Below are 23,923 nucleotides of genomic sequence, written 5' to 3'. Positions count from 1 at the left end.
AATTGTTCCCCCTCTTAATTTCCTTCCCAACCATTGTACATTTACATATGCAAAATATAAAATAATTAAGTTGCAACAATTAAAACAGATCAAAACTTACACTAATGGAAAATTCATCATTCAAATGTGTTGAGTTCTTACTTTTTCATTCACTGCAACCTTTACAGGACAATTTGCTTAATGGGTTTGCTTTCCCACTCCAGCCCTCAACTTATCTTTGGAGGCACTTTCTAAAAGGGCATTATCTCTTTACTTTTTTTATTTGAAAGAAATGTTTATTGTAATGTGCCACAAGGGTGTGAGATGATGTTTTCTAGATTTCCTTAAGAAAGTAGGATCAATAAAAAGAAAAGAAATCTGGAGAGCCCCAAAGCTTTCCTCCCCCATAACACCATTTGAATCACCAGCCATTTAGAAAACACCAAATTCAACTGAAGTGCAGCTTTCTTGGTAATATGAATGCTAATTATTTCAATTTAATCAAGATATTGAAGTTTCATTAAAGATATTCCGATAGTCTCCTAGATAAAGCCTTTACAAAAAGGGAAAAAAAACAGCAATAACTACATAATTATTCTACTGTTGCTATTTTGTTATCTCTGGGTTTTTCCCTCTGCAATATATCTCATTTTGAGAAAAATGCAACAATGAATAAAACATGCAGATTAAAATAATCTACACAACTAAACTGAGGGTGAAAGAAAGTTAATATTATATCTCAACTCTAGTTGACAGTGGCTGGCCTCAAAAGGGCCTCCTACGTCTTTAATACCTGCATAGACATTTAGGAAGTCCAGAAGTAGGCAGCCATTTTAGAGTCTGTGTGGGCATCCGAGTCCAAGAACCCTTCAATCTGCAGTACAGAATGGCTTGCCAAAATGGGTTTCCAACTAGATAATAGTCACAGTCGGAGTAATGTTGGACACAACCTCTAATTACTTTACGATCTTCTTTATTTTTTTGCAGGAGTAAGGGATTGCTCAGTTTGCCAACCCCAATTCCAAACCTAAGCAATATTTCACCCATCTTCAGTTGCTTTCAGTGAGGAGAATAATCCCTAATGAGGATGCTAAATGAATCGCTGGCTGTCAGACATAAATGGTTTAAGGTTCTAGGACTGCAGAAATACCAGAAAAGTGGTCCTCAAATGATTCAAGCTTGAGCAAGCCCACTAAATTTTAAGAACTGTAATCTCAATTTGAGACATAGTAGTAGCCGTGATGACAGGACTTGCTAACTTTAACTTTATGTTCAATTTATAGAGAACTTTTGCTACTTGTAGGAAGTCCATACAGCTTGTTACCCAAAGCAATCTGGCCCCAATTATGCCATCAGATCACCAGAGACTTGACAGACCTCCTTGCTGCCTATCTGAAACTGCAAAACAACATAGAACAAAAACAGTCATACATGTTTGGTAGGTTGCAACTGGCTTAGCTGGTTACAAGTTGTGAAAGTCTGATTGATAAGGTCCTTGAACACACAGTATAATGTTTGCTTTGGCCCATATGCCTGATTCCCTTCAAATAGGATTTCGTATCTGAATAGTTTTCCGTTGTAAATAATTTTAAACTTGTTTCAATATTGTCTTTTAAAATAAAATTCCATACTCAGGATGTTTACATTTCCGGTTATTTGTGGATGCGAAGAATAACCTGTCTGTACACATTTCTCTCTTACATAATCAACGAAGGAGTGGGATGAACACCAATCCACATGCCAGTTGCACAATATGTAAGCGCCATGTTTGTTTCGATTGCTCTAAAATTTCACTGAAATAGCAGAGATCAGAATCCAGCCTTTGTCTGCGAAGTGCAACTGAGGAAAACGTAAAGGATTCAAACGCTGTTTGAGCCAACCATTGAGGACATCTTTGTGGGGATTTCTCCTGTCATGTCGTCAAAGGCTACACTCTTTTAGTCTGGGAAACTGACAAGTCATTATTTTGGGAAATGAACAAGGCAGTTCATGGCTCACTCCCAATCTCATCACAACATCTGCAATCTCACCACACTCAGTAGTTTAAACAATAAATACATTGTGGGGCTTGTTTTCCATGCATAAACTAAAGTAAACCTGGAACATGACTGTCTCTATAGTGATGACGTAGCCAGCTAGAGCACTGATAGCAAATTAAGCTTCTTGACCAGGCAGTGAATGTAAAAGGGATTTTCTAAGCCCGCACTTTTTATGGAAACCCCTAAATTGCCTTCCTTATCTTCTGTTCGAAAAGCACCCACATTAATGCTGTGATCTCAGCTAGGGCTAAGAGGAACTCCTTGGAGCCTCTCAAGAACTTTGTTGGAAATGTCAGTCAACCGGGAGCCTAAAGTGAACAGTACAATCTGCAGTAGCATTGTTGGGTTTATTTTTTCATGCCCAAAAGCTAATTTATTTTATTTATCTATACATACATACATACGCCACCCATCTGGCTGGGTTTCCCCAGCCCCTCTGGGCAGCTTCCAACAGAATATTATAAACACATTAAAAATGCCTTCAGATGTCTTCTAAAAGTCAGATAGTTGTTGATTTCCTTGACATCTGACGGGAGGGCATTCCACAGGGCGGGCGCCACCACCGAGAAGGCCCTCTGCCTGGTTCCCTGCAACCTCACTTCTCACAGTGAGGGAACCGCCAGAAGGCCCTCAGAGCTGGACTTCCCAAGGCTTGCGGATAACAGGCAGCAGCCCGAATCCCAGGGAGCGCAGCGCTGTGCACCCCGGGCTTTGGGTAGCTATCCGCAAGCCTTCGGAGCCTGGCGGGAGTTCCTGCCAGGCTCTGAAGGCTTGCGGATAGCAGCAAGCTCTGGGAGCGAAGGCGAGGTTGCACGCAACCTTGCCCCCGCTCCCAGACCCGTTCTGGGGGCTGGGGTCAGGGGAAGCTCGGGCTGCTTCCCCCGCCCCAGCCCCGCGGCTAAAAAGGAAGCCAAGACAGTGAGCGGGATCCATCCTGCTTGCTGTCTTGGCTTCTGCCAAAGCCGCGCGCAGCCTCTCCCGGCTGGAGGTGTTGTGCGTGGCTAAAGAGGAAGCCAAGACAGCCAGCGGGATGGCTTCTTTGCTCTTTGGGGCTGTGGGGGAAAATAATTTTTTTCCCTTTATTTCCTCCCCAAAAAACTAGGTGCACCCTATGGTCCGGTGCAGTGGCGTAGCGTGGGGGGTGCAGGGGGGGCCGGCCGCACCGGGCGCAACATCTCGGGGCTAGGGTTAGGGGGCCCAAATCCACGGGTTAGGGGGCGCAAATCCACGGGTCAGGGGGCACAAATTACTTGCCTTGCCCCGGGTGTTGACAACCCATGCTACGCCACTGGTCCGGTGCACCCTACAGAGCGACAAATACGGTAAATTAAATAAGCAGGGAGGCAATATACAGCCTTGTCGTACTCCTTTCCCAGTTTTGAACCAATCAGTTGTTCCATATCCAGTTCTAACTGTACTTTTCTTAAAAATCCCTCTGCTTGTTTTGTTAACTACACACCACCTGTGTAGCCTGACAAGCCACCATCTAAACTGCTGTGATTAAATGCACGGATTCTGAATCACCATTTGGAAATGCCTGCCTTCTTTAATTATCCTTTAGTTTTAAAAAACAAAAATCAAATCCCAGTGTCTGGCATCAACTTCATATGAATATCATGGCTCTCCTCATTTGTCACGGACACGCTTTTTATAATTTCTCCTAATTGCGTAACACATTTTAAAATGAGGCTCATAACGACCCTTGACGTAGGTGGCTGGTAGGTAGGTGAGATTTTGAAGATGGGGTGAGTGGCAGAAACGGGCAAAGCAACTATAATACCAATGTTACCTTTGCACAGGAAACTACCTTTGATGAACACTGACATACCCTCCTCTCTTATTGTGTATCCAGCAAATGAAGAGGCTTTATCAAGAGTTCAAGAACACATTCTCAAGGAACAATAATTATTAGTGCTTGTGAGTTGGGGAGCAGGAAAAGAGTGGGAGTGGTCTGAGGCCTGTGGGGGCCACATTTGTGCCCCCCCCCCGTGCCTGACTCTCCCCATCCCTTTGGAAGAGGGTCTATTTAAATTCTACAGTGGTACCTCAGGTTACATACACTTCAGGTTACAGACTCTGCTAACCCAGAAATAGTGCGTCAGGTTAAGAACTTTGCTTCAGGATGAGAACAGAAATCGTGCTCCAGCGGCATGGCAGCAGCCGGAGGCCCCATTAGCTAAAGTGATGCTTCAGGTTAAGAACAGTTTCAGGTGAAGTACGGACCTCCAGAATGAATTACGTATTTAACCTGAGGTACCACTGTACTAGATTTGACTTTTACCCAGAACCATGGAAAAGTGAACTATGTGTGTCAAAGATTCTCTCTGCTAGGATGGGGAGGAAGCAACCAAAAGGTGTGTGTGCTTGCCGGCATTCTTTCAACATTCCATGCCCTAGGAAATTTCCCAATTCCAGCTTCCTTATTCCAAACAAATTCCTCTGAAGTCATCTTTCTACGGTACAGGAAATCAAAGCAACATGATTCAGCTTCTGCTGTCGTTCATACGAATTTTTTATTTCCTTTTTTTAAAAAAAAGAGAAGGGAAAAACACTCTAGCCTTCATTAGATATCGGAACCGATGAGTTTTGGTTCCTCTTTATTCCCAGCCAGTCTTTGTTTGTAATAGCTCACTTGATGCCACGAGGGACATCCGTTTTCGGTAAGTCGAACGCTGCCAAGCGAAGTCTACTACTCACAGGAAAGAAAAAGCACAACACATCCGAATACCTTTGTTATCTCTCCTTTCAAAGAGTGTTAACTCATTTGTCAGGCTTCCAAAATCAAACATCCCACTGGTGCTGCCAACCACAAAATGAAGCAGCTCTGGAGCTGTTAGACTCTAGAAAGCTAAAGTCTTCAGCGACAGTCACAGGGAGCTTGCCATTCTCAAATCAAGTCAGTTTTATTTATTTATTTTAAAAAAAGAATATATTATTCACAGTTCCAGTTTCCCAAACTCAGCTGCAGGTGTGACTATGAGATTTGCCTAATGGGATTTTCCCAGTGTTGGGTAGCTCTAAGAATTGTTCAGATAGAGGAAAACAGGAAAAAAGACGTAAACACTTGTCCAACCACCACTCTGCAGGTCCCGGATGCTTAGTAGTAACACTGATTAATTAAGTAAAACGCAGAGCTTGAAATGTGCAACTGATTATGTTACCAATGGAACATAATCAGTACTGTTCATAATCACTTTACGTTATTAAAATCATTTTAGTAAAACTACCAAGAATGATAGATCGACGTGTTCTTTGTACCTGCATATGAAGAAAAAGGAAGTTTGAATCTTTTTCTTTTCTATTTTTGTATAATTGGTTCGTTTACAAAGATTCACCATAAGCCAGGAGACAGGAGTATTATTTTGGGTCTACTGTACAACCTGCCTTTGTGAAACCCCCCAAATGTAAGCCATAATCATCCCCAAGACTGGCATTCCTATCTTAAACGCATCTACTCTGAAGTAGTCCCACTGATTGCAATCTGGGTGCCGAAGATGATGTTTACATATGTCCTTCTCCTGCATTGTTAACCTGTACAATTCCGTCCTACATTATTTCTATATACATAATGTGGCTGACTTGCATGAGTATTCTTTGCACACCATGAAAATCTAATGTTTGTGTGTGGGGGGAGGAGTCATTCTCACATATGTAGTCAGTTGACTCATGTGTTTTCAGGGTACACTTACACAGATTGGACAGTGTACTTCAAAGTGCCATTGTTAGCCTCCTTCCTATTAGGGAAACATAAGCGTACATATCTTTGCAGAGAGACCGCAACAATAGTGCTGTCAGCAAAATGAGCAGAGTTGCCAGAATAACAATGTATTAAAATAAAGTACAGTGGTACCTCTGGTTAAGTACTTAATTCGTTCCGGAGGTCCGTACTTAACCTGAAAGTGTTCTTAACCTGAAGCACCACTTTAGCTAATGGGGCCTCCTGCTGCCGCCGCATCGCCGGAGCCCGATTTCTGTTCTTATCCTGAAGCAAAGTTCTTAACCTGAAGCACTATTTCTGGTTTAGTGGAGTGTGTAACCTGAAGTGTATGTAACCTGAAGCGTGTGTAACCCGAGGCACCACTGTCGTTTGTTAAACATTAAAAGCTTCCCTAAAGAGGGCTGCCTTCAGATGTCTTCTAAAAGTCTGGTAGTTGTTCTTCTCTTTGACATCTGGTGGAAGGGCGTTCCACAGGGTGGGTGCCACTACCGAGAAGGCCATCTGCCTGGTTCCCTGTAACCTGGCTTCTCGCAGTGAGGGAACCACCAGAAGGCCCTCGGTGCTGGACCTCAGTGTCCGGGCAGAACGATGGGGGTGGAGACGCTCCTTCAGGTATACTGGACCGAGGCCGTTTAGGACTTTAAAGGTCAGCACCAACACTTTGAATTGTGCTTGGAAACGTACTACATTGTTTTTATACAGAAGTTACAATATTGTCTCGTATTTATTGTTATTAATCATTAGTTATATTTTTATACTGCCTATCCATCCGCATTCTCTAGGGGCAGTCCATAGAATGTTAAAACCAATAAAACAATCATAAAACCCCCAACCACGGCTGCTGCCTGAGTGCTGGAAGAGTAACCTGCTCCCTGCTGCAAGAGTCGTTTCCACCTGGCCTAGGGGGCACGGCCCACACTCACCCTGAACAGCTCAAAGGTTCCTGGGAGGCCACTGGGACATTGCTGGAACAACTCTTGGGTTGGGGCAACTGGCTAAAATGTTTTAAACGGTTCTAATTTTGGTTCCCCTCTTTCATTTTTGTCAGGTTGGTGTTGGTTAAATCTTTAGTGACTTTAATTTGGGTCTAACTGTAAGCTGTTTGTTATTATTATTGTTATTGGTTTTTATTGATTTATTGCTTGTGTAGGATATCTTGTTTTTTTAATGTTTGATGTTTTGTTGTGTTATGTATGTTGTAAGCCCCCCCAAAGTGGCTGGGGAAACCCAGCCAGATGGGTGGTGTCAGGGATCTGTTATCTTTGCAAGCATCCACACTCTCTTCTGACAGGCGGGATATAAATTAAAAATTATTATAATATTATTATTAACCATACAACACATTTGAAACAGTATAAAACAACAGCTAACAGTTTTGAACATGCACAAAACAAAGAGGTGTAATTTTACTGTAAGATGCAAAAGGATGGGGGGATATAATTAAAAGGCAAATTCTATACATACCTTGTGGGACATCTTTGGGAGATGAAAAGACTAAGGAGTAAGCCCTACACAAATCCTGAGTGGAGTCCCTAAGATGGTTGGATGGTGCCTGGTATGCCTTCTTTTGGCAACTCCTGCAGTCCAGCTAGTGCCAGATATATTGCTTTCCTTTCCTTTGGACCACATCAGCAAGCCAAGGGGGTGGGGTGAGTTCTTGTCATCTAGGCAGCCCAGGACCTCCATACACAATGGCCAGGCTTGCGCCCTGGTACTAATGCATCAAAAACAACTCTGGAGGCAACAGTTATGAGTTACCGGTCTCTGCAGGTGCTGTCATTCTCCAGCAGTTTGACTTCACCCCTGGAGGTGAAGACAGGGACGGGTGCCAACAGCTATACATGCCTACCCAAAAGCCAGTCCCATTCAGTTCTCGTTGATTTCGGCAGATTGCAATCTGATGTGTGGCATCTTGGATACTGGAAGTCTTGTAACTTGAATGACAAGAAGGGAGTGGTGATGCAATCCTCAAAGTGCCTTTTCTACTACACCCCTCCAGATGTTATAAGACTCCCAACTGCCAACAGCCTTAGCCATCACGGCCAATAGACAGGAATGATGGAATTTGAAGCCCGCCTGCATATAGAGGTCCACCTTCGCATCCCAACTATCCAGCAGAGCAGCGGGGAAGAGGTGTAGCCCACTGTCAAAGTGCATACTTTGCGTGCCACAGTTCCAAGTTCAATCCCTATCCTGGGTAACCCCAGGTGTGACTTCTGCCAACCGTTAATAGACTAGTCTTCCCAACCTAAACTTGGTGCCCTACTTGATTTACCTCACTTGCAGATATTGTAAACATCAAAATATTGGTCTGCCATAGTCAAAACAAAACAAAAATCCTTCAAGTAGCACCTTAAAGACCAACTAAGTTAGTTCTTGGTATGAGCTTTCGTGTGCATGCACACTTCAGAGACACACTGTGTATCTGAAGAAGTGTGCATGCACACGAAAGCTCATACCAAGAACTAACTTAGTTGGTCTTTAAGGTGCTACTTGAAGGAATTTTTTTTGTTTTATCAAAATATTGAACATGCAGGAATTAGCAAGTGGATAGCTGGTGGTTAAGAATAATAAAACAATAAAAAGCTATTATAAGGTTAACTGTAAGGAACGAAATGTTAATTAGAAATAAGTAGGGAAATAATGCAGCAACAAGAATAGACGCATCAAGAACGGAGTGTCGGAAACCAAATTTTGGAAAGTTTGTATTAAATTTGTTTTAATGTGGCCGATTTGGTAAAAATGTGGAAAAATCAATAAAAATGATTTAAAACAACAACAACCTGGTGCCCTACAAGTGTTGTCATTATTAGTTTCATTTGTGGGTCTAGTTCCATGTTCTGGACTATAACTTGCATCAGACCCAAGCAGCCTAGGATGATGGGAATTATAGTTCAAAACAACTTGGGAGGGCACCAGGTTGGGGAAGAGTGGTTTAAACAAATATGGACCCATATGGACCAATGTTTGGACTGTCGAAGGTAGATTCCTATAAACAACCTTAACCAGGTGAAGGATGAAGAAATGGAAGGTGAGGAGCGAAAGGGTTCAACAAATTCACCACAGTCCATGGTGGCAGGCATTGCCAGTTACTTGAAGGAAGTGAGTGGCAAGTAAACAGTTTGATGTGGCTTGACCCCAACACATTAAAGGGCAATACAAGCCAAAACAATGGGACTTTTGTTTAGATACTTCAAACAGGAGAACTCCAGTTGTTTAGATAGTTCAGTTTTCAGAATAGGAAGGCCAGGATAATAGAGGATGAGAATGAACCTGAAGTTTACACTCTGGGTTTTTGTCCAGTAGGAATAACAGGGAAACAGAATAAATGTAGGATGTCTCTCTCTTGGATGGAAAAAAAAGAAATATAGGTGGAGGGGAAAGTTGGAAACAAACTGGGATTTCACTAAACTGAGTACTACACAGAGTAAAAAAAAAAATCAATCGCTTTCAGGATATTAGAGCTAATTTCCTCTTGTCCTTTTAGAATAGCTGAGAGAGACTTGAGGAAATGAGTCAAAATCCTGGAAGATGTTTGTACTACACTAAAAAGACAAACAACATCTGTAAAACGGCGCTCAAATGTAAAGGGAAACACTGCGTGAGATGGCACTTCTCTAGAGGAGTGAAAATGACAGGAGGACAAGAGAAGAACCTGCCTAAAGAGGTTTCACCTTGACTTATTAATGCCACTGCTTACAAAATGCATCTCACAAATTAATGACACAATCCTATATAAGTTTACTGGGAATTAAGTTAATGCTGACTTCAGTGGGACTACTCATGTCTACTCAGAAGTAAATCCCATTGGATTTAATGGAGCTTATGCCTAGCAGGTGGCGCTGTGGGTTAAAGCCTCAGCGCCTAGGACTTGCCGATCGAAAGGTCGGCGGTTCGAATCCCTGCGGCGGGGTGCGCTCCCGCTGCTCGGTCCCAGCGCCTGCCAACCTAGCAGTTCGAAAGCACCTCCGGGTGCAAGTAGATAAATAGGGACCGCTTACCAGCGGGAAGGTAAACGGCGTTTCCGTGTGCGGCTCTGGCTCGCCAGAGCAGCGATGTCACACTGGCCACGTGACCCGGAAGTGTCTCCGGACAGCGCTGGCCCCTGGCCTCTTAAGTGAGATGGGCGCACAACCCCAGAGTCTGTCAAGACTGGCCCGTACGGGCAGGGGTACCTTTACCTTTACCTTTATGCCTAGCTAGCTGGATACAGCATTACAGCCTCAGCTTTATGTCTCATGTGTAAATCCTGATGACCTTTCAGCCCTTCTTTCCTCCAACTTTGTCTATTTCCTCGTATTTCCTCAGATTATTTTTGTCTCATCAAATCCCAGGTTTATTTCAAAATATTTTGAACACCTTCAAATTCAAAGTAAGACACTCTAAACACAGCTATTTTATGTGTATATATATCTATTTTTCAATTAACTGACAAGGCCAGAGGTTTTCCACCTTTTTCAGTCCACAGCTTCCTTGACCAACTCCGTTCTTTCTGCAGCATCCCTGTGGGGCTCAGGAGCCCAGTTATGTCACCCCTTCCCTGCAGAGCTGGCAACCCCCCGCCCTTTTTCAAACACCCTTCCCCGTGGAGTGTCCCCCCAGACTCCTCTCTACTTGGGAGCCGCCACCGCCACCTCTGAGCTGCCCCATCCCTGCCCCAAAGAGAGGTGCCTCCTCACATAGGCCCACAGGGGCCTGCAAAGCACCCCCTGGCCAGTCCCAGAGGCATCATTCACCTGGGGAGCTGGTACCCAGGGCTGCTGCAACAAACAGCTGTGCAAGCCTTGGGGAGGCAGAGATGCAAAAGGGCATCAGAGTAGGAAGGGAAGGAAAGAGGGACAGAGGCCAGTGTTGCCTGTGGCACCCCTGACTATCATTCAAGGCACCCCAGGGTGCCATGGCACACTGGTTGAAAACCACTGGGTAAGGCTATATAATTTACAATGGTCACATCCAAAAGATAGGTCGCTGTCCCCAAAGGGTTTACAAAAGCACATCTGGCATATGGAAAGTAATAGAGAAAGGAATCAAGGACAAACAGGGGGAGAGTATATATTCAATTCAGTTATACATACTAAAAACTTGCTTTCAGTAGGGGGAATAAGAGGGGATATGCAGATGGCTTCCTTCTCTAGCATGAGGGCTTAAGATGAGGATAACAGTACAATCCTATGCAGATCTAATAAGAAAGGCACACTCAGTTCAGAAGGACTTATTCCCAAGCACCTGTGTTGAGGGTTGCAGCCTAAGACAATTCAATGGAGGTCACTTCTGAGCAGATGAGTATGAGACCGGTATATTTTATATATCCATAGTTGCTAAAGGTCTCACAAGTAGTAAAACAGTGGTGGCCAACCTTTTTAGGCAAGTATGTGACACACTGCATCTAAAGTATGCAATTCGGCCAGTCTAGCATATCCGACGATTCATATAGTTCCCACAGCTACATTGCCTCTGACTCCACCTAGTGTTGGCCTCCCTGCCTTCCAGCCTCAATGGCATGGAGGAGACCCACCTGCACAGTTTCTCTCTCGCGCACAAGTTTCAGATCCTGTGAGAATCCTCCTACTGCACAAAAGGACAGGGAGAACCTTGAAAAACCTGCACATGCAGGTTTGACTATATGAAAATCCACCTGGAAGAAACGTAAGGCACTCACACCAGGTGGAACAAGCAAACGTGGGTACGTGATTTTATTGTGGACGAAGGCAGGCAGCCACAAACCAAGCCACCAGCTCATTGGATAAACTGCTGGCCCTCTTGTAAGAAGGTTGCCCAACAGCACACCTCCCCATGGCTCTCATTTGCAATGAACAACAGAAGTCTTTCCCACTTTATCTTACCTTCTACAATCTCTGCCTCTCACCCAGGCATGCCAGGGCTCTTAGGGCTGGCAGCAGTGAACCCAGCCAAAAAATAGGGGAGAACCAATAAGCCAAGTCAATATTTGTGGACAAAAACGATGAGTGGAGGAGGAAGGCGGTGACAGTACTGGAAAAATCCCAGACAGGTGGCTGTCTGGATGCCAAGAAATATGATGCTGGTACCTACAAACTTGAAATACTTACTTCGTTTTTTCCTGTCATATCAAAACTCTGACATTGGTTTCTAGATATTTTGAAATATTTTTCCACTACTGGACAGGTATGGGAGGAAGAGCACAATAATGCAAATATCTCCACCCCACCCAAAACACTTACCATGCTGCCAGTTCCAAATAGTGCAATATTTCTGTTTACACTATGCTATTCAACGAAGGACTGTAATTCAGAACACCTTCAGTGAGAAGAGTTGGTAAGAGAGAATAAAGGTGTCTTATGTTGCACTGTTATTTTGTCATTCTTTGCTCTGTGTGGATTATTTCATCCTCTGAACCTTCTTTCCCCCCCATAATGTTTCGTGAACTACCAGAAAACAGACTGCCTCAGGAAGGGGGCAGGCGCTCCTTCCTTGGAAGTAGAAGCTGGACGGTTATCCGTCAAGGATGTTGTAACTGCAAGATTCCTGCCCTGAGCAGGAAGTTGGACTGGATGACTTCCAAAAACTCTTGCAACTGTAAAATTCTATAATTCTAGGTCATCAAACCTGGGAGATCTTCAAGGCTCAGCATGGCATTGGACAGGGAAAAAATAAATTGCAGTGTAGACACTGGGTGTATATTTTTTTAAAACCGGTTCCAATAGTGCAAGGACTTTTGACTACACCATGGAACTTCCCCTGCTTCTCTTCTCCCTGTGTATCCCCATCTTCCGGCAAATCTGTTTTAGAGATGATCCCACGCCCCTGAAAAACCTTCTGGAGCAGATTTAGGGAGGGAAGTTTACAATAAGCGACAACAAAATACCATACCCAACTTAAAAAAAATATAGTAAGAGGTAAAAGCAGTAAGAGGTAAAATACTGTGACGTTAACATATATGAGAGAGTGCTGGAGGGGAAATAGTTAAATAGGTTGCACAGACAGGACCCAGGGGGTGGAGTCAGTGGGACTATAAAACCAGTTCTGAGAGGAGTTCGTTGGGAGTTGTTGGTGGGTAGTTGGTGAGATTTAGTGGGTCAGCTGGTTGGGAAAGGCAGTTGGTAATAGAGAGACAGTTAGGGCCGTGGATTCTTGAGTGTGGTGAGGTAGAAGAGATAGAGAGAGGAAAATAAGACTAAGAAAGTAGAGAGCAACAACGTTTGGAATGCTGTAAAAGTTTTGTTTGTGTCTGAAATAAAATACACACTTTTGTTTATTAATTGAGAAGCTGACTGAGACTGAAGTAATTTTACCAGAGAGGACCTGGTTGGTGGCAGCGGATTAGTGGTGTACGGGTCAATAGTCCGTGAGACGACTGGGGGCTCCGTACGAACGCCACCAAGACAAGCAAAAAAATTAAAAATTTGATTAAAATCTCTCTGAATTCTTTTTCAAAGTGTCACTTGCCATCTAAAAGTCAACAGGGAGGGTTCCAAGCAAACATCTCTAGACAGGGACATTCACAGCTGTGGTGAGAAGGCTTGCAATCCTGTACACATAGTTGAGATGATGGAGAGGCTCGCAAGAGAGGCTCCTTGTACAATGCATGTGGGCAGGGTTCAAAATTAGCAGAGTGCCAGCTGCATTTCGCACCTAAGGATTCTCCATTTGCGAGCACCTCCAAAAGTCTGGGTGCCATTTTTTTGTGCCTGGCTGACACTCAAGGATTACTGAAATGTATGTGCTTTGAAGCCTCGAAGTATATATGTTAAGAATAGACAATATGTGAAGGAGTTTAACAATAAAGAGTAGAGTGTGTTGAAAACTGAAGTATGCTACCATTATTTTCATTGTAAACACCAAATTAAACATTTATCAACAATTTCTGCCAAAAGTGTGGTATTAACAATGTGTCACTTATGTGAATTGTGTATCAATTCATGCTTATCAAAATAATAAATATAAAGGGTTGCTGACACCCACACCAGTGACAACTAGCCATTCTGTTTTGGCACCCACAACTCAGGTCCCAGAAGCCATTTGGCTCCTAGCTTTTCTATCTCAGTTTCTAATACTACGTGTGGGCAAATATACAGGAAAAGGTAATAGGAAGAATTACTGTAGGGCATATAAGGCTTTAAAGTGAAAAACTATCCATTTGAATTGGCCCAGAAACAAGCAGGTGCTGTTCTTTTAGGACAGGCATAGGCAAACTTGGCCCTCCGGATGTTGTGGGACTACAACTCCCATCATCCCTAGCTAACAGGACCAGTGGTCAGGGATAATGGGAATTGTAGTCTCAAAACATCTGAAGGGCCGAGTTTGCCTATGCCTGTTTTAGGACCATGTCGCAGCATCCACAAAGCTTTTGTACAGTCATACCTCGAGTTGAATGCGCTTTGGGTTGAGCGCGTTCGAGTTGCGCTCCGCGGCAACCTGGAAGTAATGGAGCGCATTACTTCTGGGTTTGCCACTCACGCATGCGCAGACGCTCAAATGACATCACGTGCATGCGCGGAAGCGGCAAAACACGACCTGTGCATGTGCAGACGCGCCATAGCGTCTTGCGTTCCATTCGGGATGCGAACGGGGCTCTGGAACCATTGTACCTGTTAATGTTTCTGAACTGTCTTCAAAGGTAGACGCATGTTAAGTAGACCATAATCCATAAAGTGGTTCTCAAGACATGAGATTATGGAGGCAAGAGGATTCTATATAGACAAGCTTGAGAAATTCTATAATTCCATAATATATTTCTATGATATAATATATATTTCTATAATATGCTTGTGTATTACTGGACAACTTTCCAAGATGCAGCATGCATCTGATGAAGTGGGTCATAGCCTATGAAAGCTTATGCTGTAATAAAATCAGTCTTTAAGGTGATACAGAAGTCTCTAGTTGTGAATTCTCATCTGCAATTCTCAACCACGTCTCATGCAGCAGGTCGGATGAAATCAAAACAGTAAGGTGGCAGCTACATTCAAAAGGTTCACGGAGGTGGCATGCATGGGTTTTTCCCAACCTCATCAGCACAACCACCCTGCCAGGATGTTAAACAGAGAGACTGCGACTTGATCAAGGTCAGCCCGTGAAATTCATAACCAACTGGGGATTCAAAGAGTCTGAAATTTCAATGGTTTGAGGGAGAAAGGAAGTCCATAGTGCACAACCTTCCAGTTAAGGTATAAAATGGGGGGGGGGGGGGGAACTGTCTGGAAAGTTTGGAAGCCCACCCAGCCAAGGCCACAAAGATGCAAAATGTGAAAAATGTGAAGAGTTGAAGGTGTTAATAGCTCAGTTTCATAGGAAGGTTAAAGTTAGGTATTGTGCCAGTTCCCCTCTATTGAAAAGCGTGAAGCAGAACAGTAAACAAAGAAACTAAACCTAATGTAAATGTCTGCGCTATGTTTGCCTAGGTAGAGATCCATTAGGGCAGTGTGTCTCCTTCTGTATCTTCATGCTTCTCCTCCATATTAATAAATTAATCCAATGTGTCACTCAGAGCAAAAACAAACAAACGTTCTCTTCTGTGAGGCTCCAGAGAACACCCAATGCCCGAATATAGTTAAACAAAGAAACAGGAGGCAGAAATAATCACTCCAGCAACCTCTTGTCCTTTGCACACCAACGCTTAAGAAGGTGAGTTGACCTTCCAAAGAAGCTGTAAGGCCAACCCTGTTTTCCCAGGTTTTTCCTGAAGAAAAAAAGACATCCTATCGTGATCCGACAGAAATCATGAGGCACCCATCACATGGGGGGGGGGGGACCAAGAAAAGCTCAGTTGCCTTATCTATGGCCTAGTATTTAATCTTTGCAATAATTAAACCATTGATGTCAATAATGGAAACCATGTTTTGAGGTAGAATGTTCAGAAATGCATTAAAAATGGATGTGGCTTTCACTATTAATATGGAGGTCAACAGGTGGAAAGAGCAAGCTTACAGCAGGGTTTGTATATGTTTAGGGGGTGGTCTGCCAGGTTTAGCTCCATTTGCCTGCTTCTGCTTTTTATCCTCCTTCTTGTCATCACCACCATGACAGAAAGGCAGCTCTGATTCGCCCCTTAGTGGGCTGGCTGGTAGATCCCAGGGGGCAGAACGTGGAAGGAGAACTCCAGCTCACTGTTTCTCTGTGTTAATAGGACGGCACTGCTGAGATGACGGATTTAAGTAGATCAGCTTCTAGCTCATTTCACCTTAAAAACCTGCTGTCTAGTGACCCTCTTACACACAAAGACACACACAGTACTGCCATGTGGTTGCGGGGACAGAATGTGCTGTAATAGGTGCAGCAGTTTGCCACCTGTATTCCTGTCAAGGGATAACTGCTACTTTCTCCAGGTAAGCAGAACATAATGATGCAAGTTTAAGGTTACAGCTTCTCAGAGATGTACTGATGCCTTCTTAAGAAGTACCCAGCTGATAACAGTGATTCTAAGCAATGTTTCAGGCAAGGAATCAGGACCAATCGCTCCCTGTTCCTGGGTTAAGAATGCCAGCAATTCTGTCTTTCTTTCTGTGCACGTTAACATAACTCCCTGGATCACTCTATCGGACGAATTCCATCAACTTTGCTCACAAAAAACCACACCTTCTTCTGCGACATGTCCTTTGCCAGGGCAGAAGAGTAAAGATGTCACTAACATACCTCACATATTCCAGTCGCAGGCACGTACAACCTCAGGTATTAGTGTGCAACCTGATCTAATATTAAGACTTCTCTATGTTCGCATGGCACAAATTGAGATCAGCCTGAAACAAAGCATCTACCTCTGCATCTTTAAGAGGTTGTTTCCAAGTAGTTTTGCTCAATCCGACTATTATAAAAGTCTAAAGTTCGCCTAAAGTTCAATTCTAAAGTTCATCAGTAGCCAAAGTGGTCCCCATCAGATTTTGTGGGCCACAAAAGTCACAATTTCTAAGTCATGCATCAGGAGGGCTACCCTTAATGAATACAGTGGTACCTCAGGTTACAGACGCTTCAGGTTACAGACTCCGCTAACCCAGAAATAGTACCTCAGGTTAGGAACTTTGCTTCAGGATGAGAACAGAAATTGTGCTCCGGTGGCGCGGCGGCAGTGGGAGGCCCCATTAGCTAAAGTGGTACCTCAGGTTAAGAACAGTTTCAGGTTAAGAACGGACCTCCGGAACGAATTAAGTTCTTAACCCAAGGTACCACTGTAGTGCTAAGCCCAACAGAAATAAATGACACATAGATGCTAAAGTGTGTGAATTTAAGCCAATGATTTCAACAGGGCTAAAGTATTGTTTCAACTTCCTCCAATTTGTGTCCCTGGCTTTGTCTTGATTCTAATTACGCAGCTGTTGCTGCCGCACCATCCTCTGAAAGATCAGAATCTGTTCTCCCCATACCACCTGCCAATTGCAATTCAATTATAGCATTTTGCAACAATACAGCAGACACTAAGCAGTTTATCAATGGCTATTAGCCACAATAGCTCAACTCCACAGCCCTCTTACTGCAATCACTAACAAACATAGCTGAATGTGCAGTGTCCAAAGACCTTCAGGACACCAGATAGATAAGCCCATTCTCTCTCCTACTTCTAGATTCCACAACCACCAACCACTAGGTCCAATTCCTGGCCATCTATTTGCTTATTGCCACCGGGCGGTTCACATAATCCGGTACTCACAAGATGTATTGCACAAAAACATGAGCCCTCTTCAGTTGTACTCAGGTGTACAGAACACATGGAGGTTCTTCTGAGAAAATGGCAGCTAGCCCTTGATGCATGATTGGTGCCAGTTTGAATGGGGGGGGGGTCCATGCACATGAGGATACAATCTCTGATGGCCTAGAGTTATCCTCTTTGTGGGGACAGCTCTACAAAGACATCTCCTTACAGGCATGCCTCCTTTCACATTGATGCCAATCAAATGCCAGCTGTGGATATGGCCAATACGTGTACAGATATCTAGGGTGTGGGGCTAACCAGGCAGCCTCTTCACATTGTTAAGCTATCATGGTTAAAAGCCATAGACTGATTCAAGCACAAAGCTCTTGAAAGGCAGTGGCAGCTTTTGCCAGCTTAGCATTGCCAACACTTCTGCAGCACAAATTGTGGTGTGTGCTTGTTTATTTATTACGATACGCTGTCTCCCACTGTTTCACCAATGGCGCTCAAGGTGGTAAACAACAATAATGTAAATACAATGCTGGGCTTATGCAGCAATTTGCGTTACTCCTGCTGTGTGCAGTTGCTCTTGGGATCAAGCTATTAAGATTCTGCTTCATAAACTGCTGTTTGTGCTCACAGTCAATCCTACATCAAATAGCCAAGTGCATGTTTATGGGAGTCCACTGGCAAAAGACAGGTGAGTGGTAGCTTGGTAAAGACTGGGCAGGTGTCTTTTGCTGCCAAAAGCTGCAGCTGGTCACCAGGTACACCTAATAAGAAACAGGTGCAGCTGCAGCTGTTTTCAAATCACGTAAGGATCTGAGGTTACCAAAGGTGCCATGCAAGCTGGTTCTTATACCTCCAAGTTAATGGTTTTAAAACTGCAATGCAAACCATGTTTTACCTAGGTGGCTCCATACAAACTGACAGAACAGAGCAGAGGGATTTGTGACAAGGTCAACGCAGAACTGCAACTGGGACCAAAGGAACGAAATTACATTGCTGGGCTCCTTAATTAGCCATTGGGGAAACCCTGAATTAGGTGTGCTGGGTTAGGCCACATAACCATCAACGTCTCTGTTGCACAGGCAAATTTAGACCCAACAAACCCATTTACATTAACCAAGAACAGATATAAACAGCTTTGGTTTCTCCTTCACTAGAAAAGTGCTGGACACAGCCCTCAATCTCGTGCATTATTTCACCGCTGTACGCTTTGCAACGTTCATTTCAACCGCAAAGACACGCTGTACTGATTAGGAGATAAGTTAGCCTCAAAAACACTCGCTCCCCCATGACAGACACGATACGGAAAAACCCATCAACTTGCTTTCAAAAAATAAAATACAGACGTTTCAAAAGTTGTTCGCATAGGCAGTTTTGCAGGGATTCGGGAGTGAGAACTGTATATGGTTGCTGGAGTCTCCTCTCAGTGGCAAATTCTAATATTGCACCTGTGCAAGATGCAGCTCAGACTCCTCGTGAAATGGTATTTAAAGGGGGGGTTTAAAAAGGTATTTAAAGAGCAACAAAACCAACATGTTGGAAGTCCATAGCTGCAGCTGACATAGAGCAAGTTGAGAACATTTAACCAATTATTCCTGTGCAACCAGCACTGTAAACCACTCTATTATGTCTCTACTATTATATCCAGGGAATACTGTGACTTCTGCATGGTGTTCCTAACCCAGATCCTTACTAATCGTAGACAAGCTTTCTATCTGTCACCACTTTATACGGAAACTCCCCCTTCCCCCCAAAGTATCATCTCAGCACTCCTTTTTGTTGTTGTTGACTAACGTCCTGCTCCAAAACACATTTCAATGTTCTGTATTTCCAGTAAATAACACTCCTAAAAGATCACAATAGCAGGTCTGCAAAGAAGGGTTGTTTCTTTATGTGTGAGACAGGCACTTCACACAGTTTGTATAGCAGAATAATACACCATGCACGTGGCAATCCATGGACCTTTGCTCTGTGGATGTCCAGAGCCATTCGAACATCTCAGTTGATGTCACTCACAGATTTCAGCTGCACTGAGTTTCGGGTAGGAATTAGTGGCAAGGTTTAACTACACATTTCTGCTTAGGTTTCACTGCTGTACGAATACAATTAAGGCTCTTTGACATGCACCTACCAGCAACAGGTACGTCCACCGGTAGCAGGCTGAAAAACGCATGTTCACTATATAATATGTCCTTTCTATGTACCAAATGGCTCTCACTGACAGGTGCCAGCAGAGAGTGGGAATCAACTGACAAAATCACCTTATGAGGATAGGGGAAAGGAATGATCCGGCAAACAATGTGGCAGCAGTTGCCACTTTAAGACTCAGTATGTTGGCTCCCCTAAGAAACAGGTCATTTTATATGCCATATGCAGGTTCCGCTCTCAGCACGTGTTGTTTGACACTAAAAAAAAACAGCAGTGGCAATGGCAAGACAAATCTTGTGTGTGATAGTGGATACACATGACCTGCGGAGACATGGCTTGGGAGGTGGGATGAGCAAGATTCTTAAGCAATGGCCACACAACCAAGTGGTAGGGGGAATCAAGACAAACTATTGCAAGTTCTGATGGATTGGTCCGCTCTACTAACCTGACAAAAATTATTTCTCATTATCAAAAGATTTGTATAAATTACAACTTGCTTTTTATGCAATAAAAAAAACACCATCCTGCATTTTCAAAGCAACATTTTTCTATAAAGGGTAGTTATGCTCCGAGTAGACCCACTGAAATCAATGGGACAAACTGGCATGATTCCAAGTCCTGTGGGCTTGCTTCTGCTCTAAGGTGCACAGGAGGTGACTGCGTTGTCCCCTTGATTTCGCCACCTAACTTGATTTTCCCTATAGGACAGGAGTGCTCCTTGCAGAAGACCCGTTTCTCCAGAGAATTTAGGACAGGACTCACTGATGCGATACACTGGGGCGGTCATTTGAATCCTACTAAAACACGCTATTTGGAAAAGCTCCTTCGCAATCAATGAAACGTTGTGTTGTGTTTTGTTTTGTTTTGTTACCATCCCCACCCCTCAAAATATCATAACTTTAAGGCTGCGCATTTAAGTATCGCGGCTTGCAAAATAAACCTGCAGCGGCAACGCGCCTGCGGATCCGAGCGCTGGAGCCTAAGGGAAGGCGCATCCCGTGATTGGCATGACTGCAAACACTGACCCACTGGCCGCCTACAACTTCAACCGGGCTCGAGATCCCTTCCCAATGGGAAGCTGGTGAAGCTGACCTCGAGCTCCAACTGCTCTTCCTCTGGGAAAAAAAGAAGCCGGGCTGTTTCACCCAAACGCGCGAAGCCACGCAAGCTGGTTGCCAAACAATCCCTTCTGCCCCCCACGCCCCCAATTTCCCCTCTCTCCGCCTGACCCTCAGGCGTGTGCATATTCTGTGCTCCTCGATCCCCAGATCCCCGGCACGGATCTCGAGGGAGAGGCGCGAAACCTAAGGACGCGCCTCCCACCCGGGCACCGTTTGTGCCTCTCCGCGCGCGCCCCTCGTTCGGCTGCCGTGCGCAACCGTCCTCAGCGCGCCAGGTGCCGCCGGTGGCTTCCCGGAACGCCGCCGTTTAAGAAGGGATCCGAACCGCTCGCTTCCCACCTGTTGATTCGCCCAGAAGAAGAGCCAGCAAAGCGACCGCCCAGAAAGCTGGGGAGCCTTCCATGGTGCCGCTGACCGGCGTCCGATCCTCCAAGCGCAGAGGCTCTCCAGGCTGACCTTTCGGAAGAAGGGTCCCCTGCGCGCGTAAAGACACACACAGAGAGACGCGAGCAAAGCCAGCTCCGCGCGGGGAGCCCGACTCGCACTGCCTCTCGCCTCCTGCGGCCACGCCTCTGTCTCTCTCTCTCCAGCAGCCCACTGGCTCCGACAGACAATATTCCCGCGACAAACTCCAGGGGCTGGCGCGGGGTAGGGAGGGGGGGACTTGCAGTGTTGAGGGCTGAAGGGAGCCTATCAGACCTAGCAAATTATCTCTCCTTTTTTTTCTGGAAGCGTTCTAATGTACACAGAGAAACCCTTTCCCTTTTCAGTTGAAAAAAATAAATAAATAAACCGCTCTCTCCCCTCCAAGTCTCCCAGACATTCCAAGGGAGAGGGGTTACTGGTAATTAAGAAGGTAGTACTGTAGTTGTTTTCTGGAAAGGGGAAGAGTCAGTGCAGAAGTAGCTCTCCAACAATGAAAGCCACCATGACTTCCCTTCAAAACTCTACAAAGAAAACATTTATTTATAACAGTTGCTGTTATGGAGTCAGCTGTTCTTTATGAGATATATTGTGCCAAAACATGAGCCCTCTTCTGTTGTTTAGCACCCAGGTGTGCAGAGCACATGAAGTTGTGCAACTCCAGAGGGGGAAAGGTCTTGATCTGCCCCAAGTTAAGCATGTTTATGTTGCATTGATTGCAATGGAAGGGCTGAAATCAGTGGACATTAAAAGGGCTTTAGTCAGGCTAAATCATGTGCATTATGAACCATTGCTATTCTAATATTTTTACTGATGAATAGCCAATTCACACATGCACCAAATAGGCATATCAGGGTAAAATGAGGGCATGGATGCAGAGTTTGGTATGTGATATGATATGAAGACGTTTGTGCGTTTGCATGTGTGACAGCTTCGAAGTGAGGTCTAGATTGTTCCACCTTAGGAAATTAATGTTAGTAACGTTGTGGATCCGGCTCATGGTTAACTCTTCTCACACCACTGCACCACATTCCAGTTCTGCTTAGATTCAGACCCAATTTATGCTCTTTGGCTTGTGTTTGTTCTTACTATTGCTCCAATCACTTCCAAAGAAGCAGCAAACAAGAAAAGCAGGGATGGGGAACATGTGTCCTTACAGGTGGAGAAGCGGAGGCCTTTCATAGCTTAAGAAAACGGCTCCTTTCAACAAACCGTAGTTACGATTAACCATAATTTGAAAGTTAGGATGTAACACTAAACTGTGATTAAGCTAAAATGGAAGCAGAAACTTATGGTACGCAGGCTGAGACCCTACCTGCCTGCGACTGTCTTGCCAGAGTAGTGCATGCTCTAGTTATCTCCCGCTTGGACTACTGCAATGCGCTCTACGTGGGGCTACCTTTGAAGGTGACCCGGAAACTGCAATTAATCCAGAATGTGACAGCTAGACTGGTGACTGGGAGTGCTGCTGGGACCACATAACACCGGTCCTGAGAGATCTGTATTGGCTCCCAGTACGTTTCCGAGCACAATTAAAAGTGTTGGTGCTGACCTTTAAAGCCCTACACGGCTTCGGTCCTGTATACCTGAAAGAGCGTCTCCACCCGCATCGTTCAGACCGGATACTGAGATCCAGTGCCGAGGGCTTTCTGGCTTTATTAGAGCAGGCATTTGTCGAGAGATATCGGTGGCCCTGATAAATAATTCCATGGGGCCTAAAATATGGGGAGACAGGAATTAAAGTACACACCATGGCTCTCAGTTTTATGAATTGGTAGGAGTAGATGGGTCTCGAAAGGCTGTATCAACAATGAGAGAGCAAAGATGTATACAAAAGTCCTATCTTCATTCATAGTATAATATTCCAAAGGTAGCACATTGCTTACTGATGGAAGAATTCAAAACAACTTGCCAGAAAAAAATCCATACAAAGATTGAGAGAAAGACATATTGCTGTTCATAACAATGCAGCCACTATCAGGATAAAAGAGAATTTCTCTTCCTCCCTCTTCAAGGCCATCAGATACTTGAAAGAAATTGCCAGTGGTGAGATGTTAGTTTTGTTGCTGTCCCAAACTGCAAATCTTTTTTCAAAGGTTAACAGCCTTATCCCACATAGTCTGGCAGCATCAGATGAAAGATTTGCCTTGTATGTAGAAACTGTCTGTCTCGCCATTTCTTTGCTCGTTTTCATTTTTTGACAGGGACTCTCTTTTGTCTGGTGGATCCATCCTTCTTTGCAAAGTAAAATATTGATATATTTACATCAGATAGAGTACTTCAAAACTCATTTCACATTAGGGTCAATCTCATCATACTTTTTTTTTTAAGAGGAGGAGAAGGAGAGGGGGATTAAAAAATTACAAAAAAATAAAATAAATGTCATGACTAGCCCACATTTTGTGGTTATTTGTCCTAGATTCTGCAGAATGGATATGACTTAATCTGTTCAGAAATAAGGAAATCATTCAAAGTTCCTCCATGAGTCCAGTTGCCTGTGGTACACACTTCACGATGACACAAATATCTCCTCACAGAGCTATTCATTTTGTAAGATTTTAACAAACGCATTTCACTTAATTCTATTTTGCAAATTCAAGTCAGATGCAAAACAAGAAACAACATGCACAAACCGCCATGCAAAACATGGTGTTTGGATGATTTTGGTTCTTTAGAGCAGGCCAGCACCACTTATGACCAACCAAGCACCACTTATGACCAATCAGATTTCCGGGCCTTAAGGAATTCATTGATGTGGAAAGCACAACTAGAAACAGACGTGCTTATATTGCACACCCTCCACGTGCCCCGTTTTCCAGGAACAGTCCGGGAATTATGGAGGCCGTTCTGGCTTCTGATTTGATTCTCGGAATGTCCTTATTTC

At 44.2% G+C, this 23,923-nt stretch overlaps 1 protein-coding gene across 2 annotated transcripts in view; it reads right to left on the bottom strand.

The window, feature by feature from the left end:
- KIT (KIT proto-oncogene, receptor tyrosine kinase) overlaps nt 1-21,246 on the bottom strand; it is a 77,115-nt gene extending 55,869 nt beyond the window's left edge. The window contains exon 1 of one of the 2 annotated variants that reach the window (XM_081926509.1): nt 20,956-21,246. In XM_081926509.1, coding sequence (XP_081782635.1) covers nt 20,956-21,019 — 64 coding nt within the window. In that variant the 5' untranslated portion in view covers nt 21,020-21,246. The remainder of the gene's footprint in view (nt 1-20,955) is intronic. The other variant, XM_081926510.1, reaches the window with a different exon arrangement.
- Nucleotides 21,247-23,923: the final 2,677 nt, after the last annotated feature.

Source organism: Podarcis melisellensis, assembly GCF_964234715.1.
Source record: "Podarcis melisellensis genome assembly, chromosome: 9".
Lineage (NCBI taxonomy): Eukaryota > Metazoa > Chordata > Lepidosauria > Squamata > Lacertidae > Podarcis > Podarcis melisellensis.
Note: the sequence above shows the minus strand (reverse complement) of the source record. Positions and strands in the feature narration are given on the sequence as shown.